Source organism: Physeter macrocephalus, chromosome 21, assembly GCF_002837175.3.
Source record: "Physeter macrocephalus isolate SW-GA chromosome 21, ASM283717v5, whole genome shotgun sequence".
NCBI lineage: Eukaryota > Metazoa > Chordata > Mammalia > Artiodactyla > Physeteridae > Physeter > Physeter macrocephalus.
Genome location: NC_041234.1, coordinates 93757562 through 93758238, shown reverse-complemented (window position 1 = coordinate 93758238; position 677 = coordinate 93757562). Strand labels below are relative to the sequence as shown.

At 48.0% G+C, this 677-nt stretch overlaps 1 protein-coding gene across 1 annotated transcript in view; it reads left to right on the top strand.

Annotated features, from left to right (window-relative positions):
• The window catches only part of LOC112066114 (heterogeneous nuclear ribonucleoprotein A1-like), a 1117-nt gene extending 667 nt beyond the window's left edge, over window positions 1-450 (top strand). Inside the window, exon 2 of the mRNA XM_028482336.2 lies at window positions 7-450. Within this exon, the coding sequence (XP_028338137.1) occupies window positions 7-450 (444 nt within the window). The remainder of the gene's footprint in view (window positions 1-6) is intronic.
• The last annotated feature ends 227 nt before the right edge of the window (window positions 451-677 follow it).

Sequence of the window (677 nt, the reverse complement as noted above, 5' to 3'; positions counted from 1 at the left end):
GGCCACAACTGTGAAGTAAGGAAAGCCCTATCTCAGCAAGAGATGGCTAGTGCCTCATCCAGCCAAAGAGGTCGAAGTGGTTCTGGAAACTTTGGTGGTGGTCGCGGAGGTGGTTTTGGTGGGAATGACAACTCTGGTCGTGGAGGAAACTTCAGTGGTCGAGGTGGCTTTGGTGGCAGCCACGGTGGTGGTGGATATGGTGGCAGTGGGGATGGCTATAATGGATTCGGTAATGATGGAAGCAATTTTGGAGGTGGTGGAAGCTACAATGATTTTGGCAGTTACAAAAATCAATCTTCAAATTTTGGACCCATGAAAGGAGGAAACTTTGGAGGCAGAAGTGCTGGCCCTTATGGTGGTGGAGGTCAGTACTTTGTCAGACCACAAAACCAAGGTGGCTATGGCTGTTCCAGCAGCAGCAGGAGCTCTGGCAGTGGCAGGAGGTTGTAATTACTGCCAGGAAACAAAGCTTAGCAGGAGAGGAGAGCCAGAGAAGTGACAGGGAAGCTACAGGGTCAACAGATTTGTGAACTCAGCCAAGCACAGTGGTGGCAGGGCCTAGCTGCTACAAAGAAGACATGTTTTAGACAATACTCATGTGTATGGGCAAAAAAATCAAGGACTGTATTTGTGACTAATTGTATAACAGGTTATTTTAGTTTCTGTTCTGTGGAAAG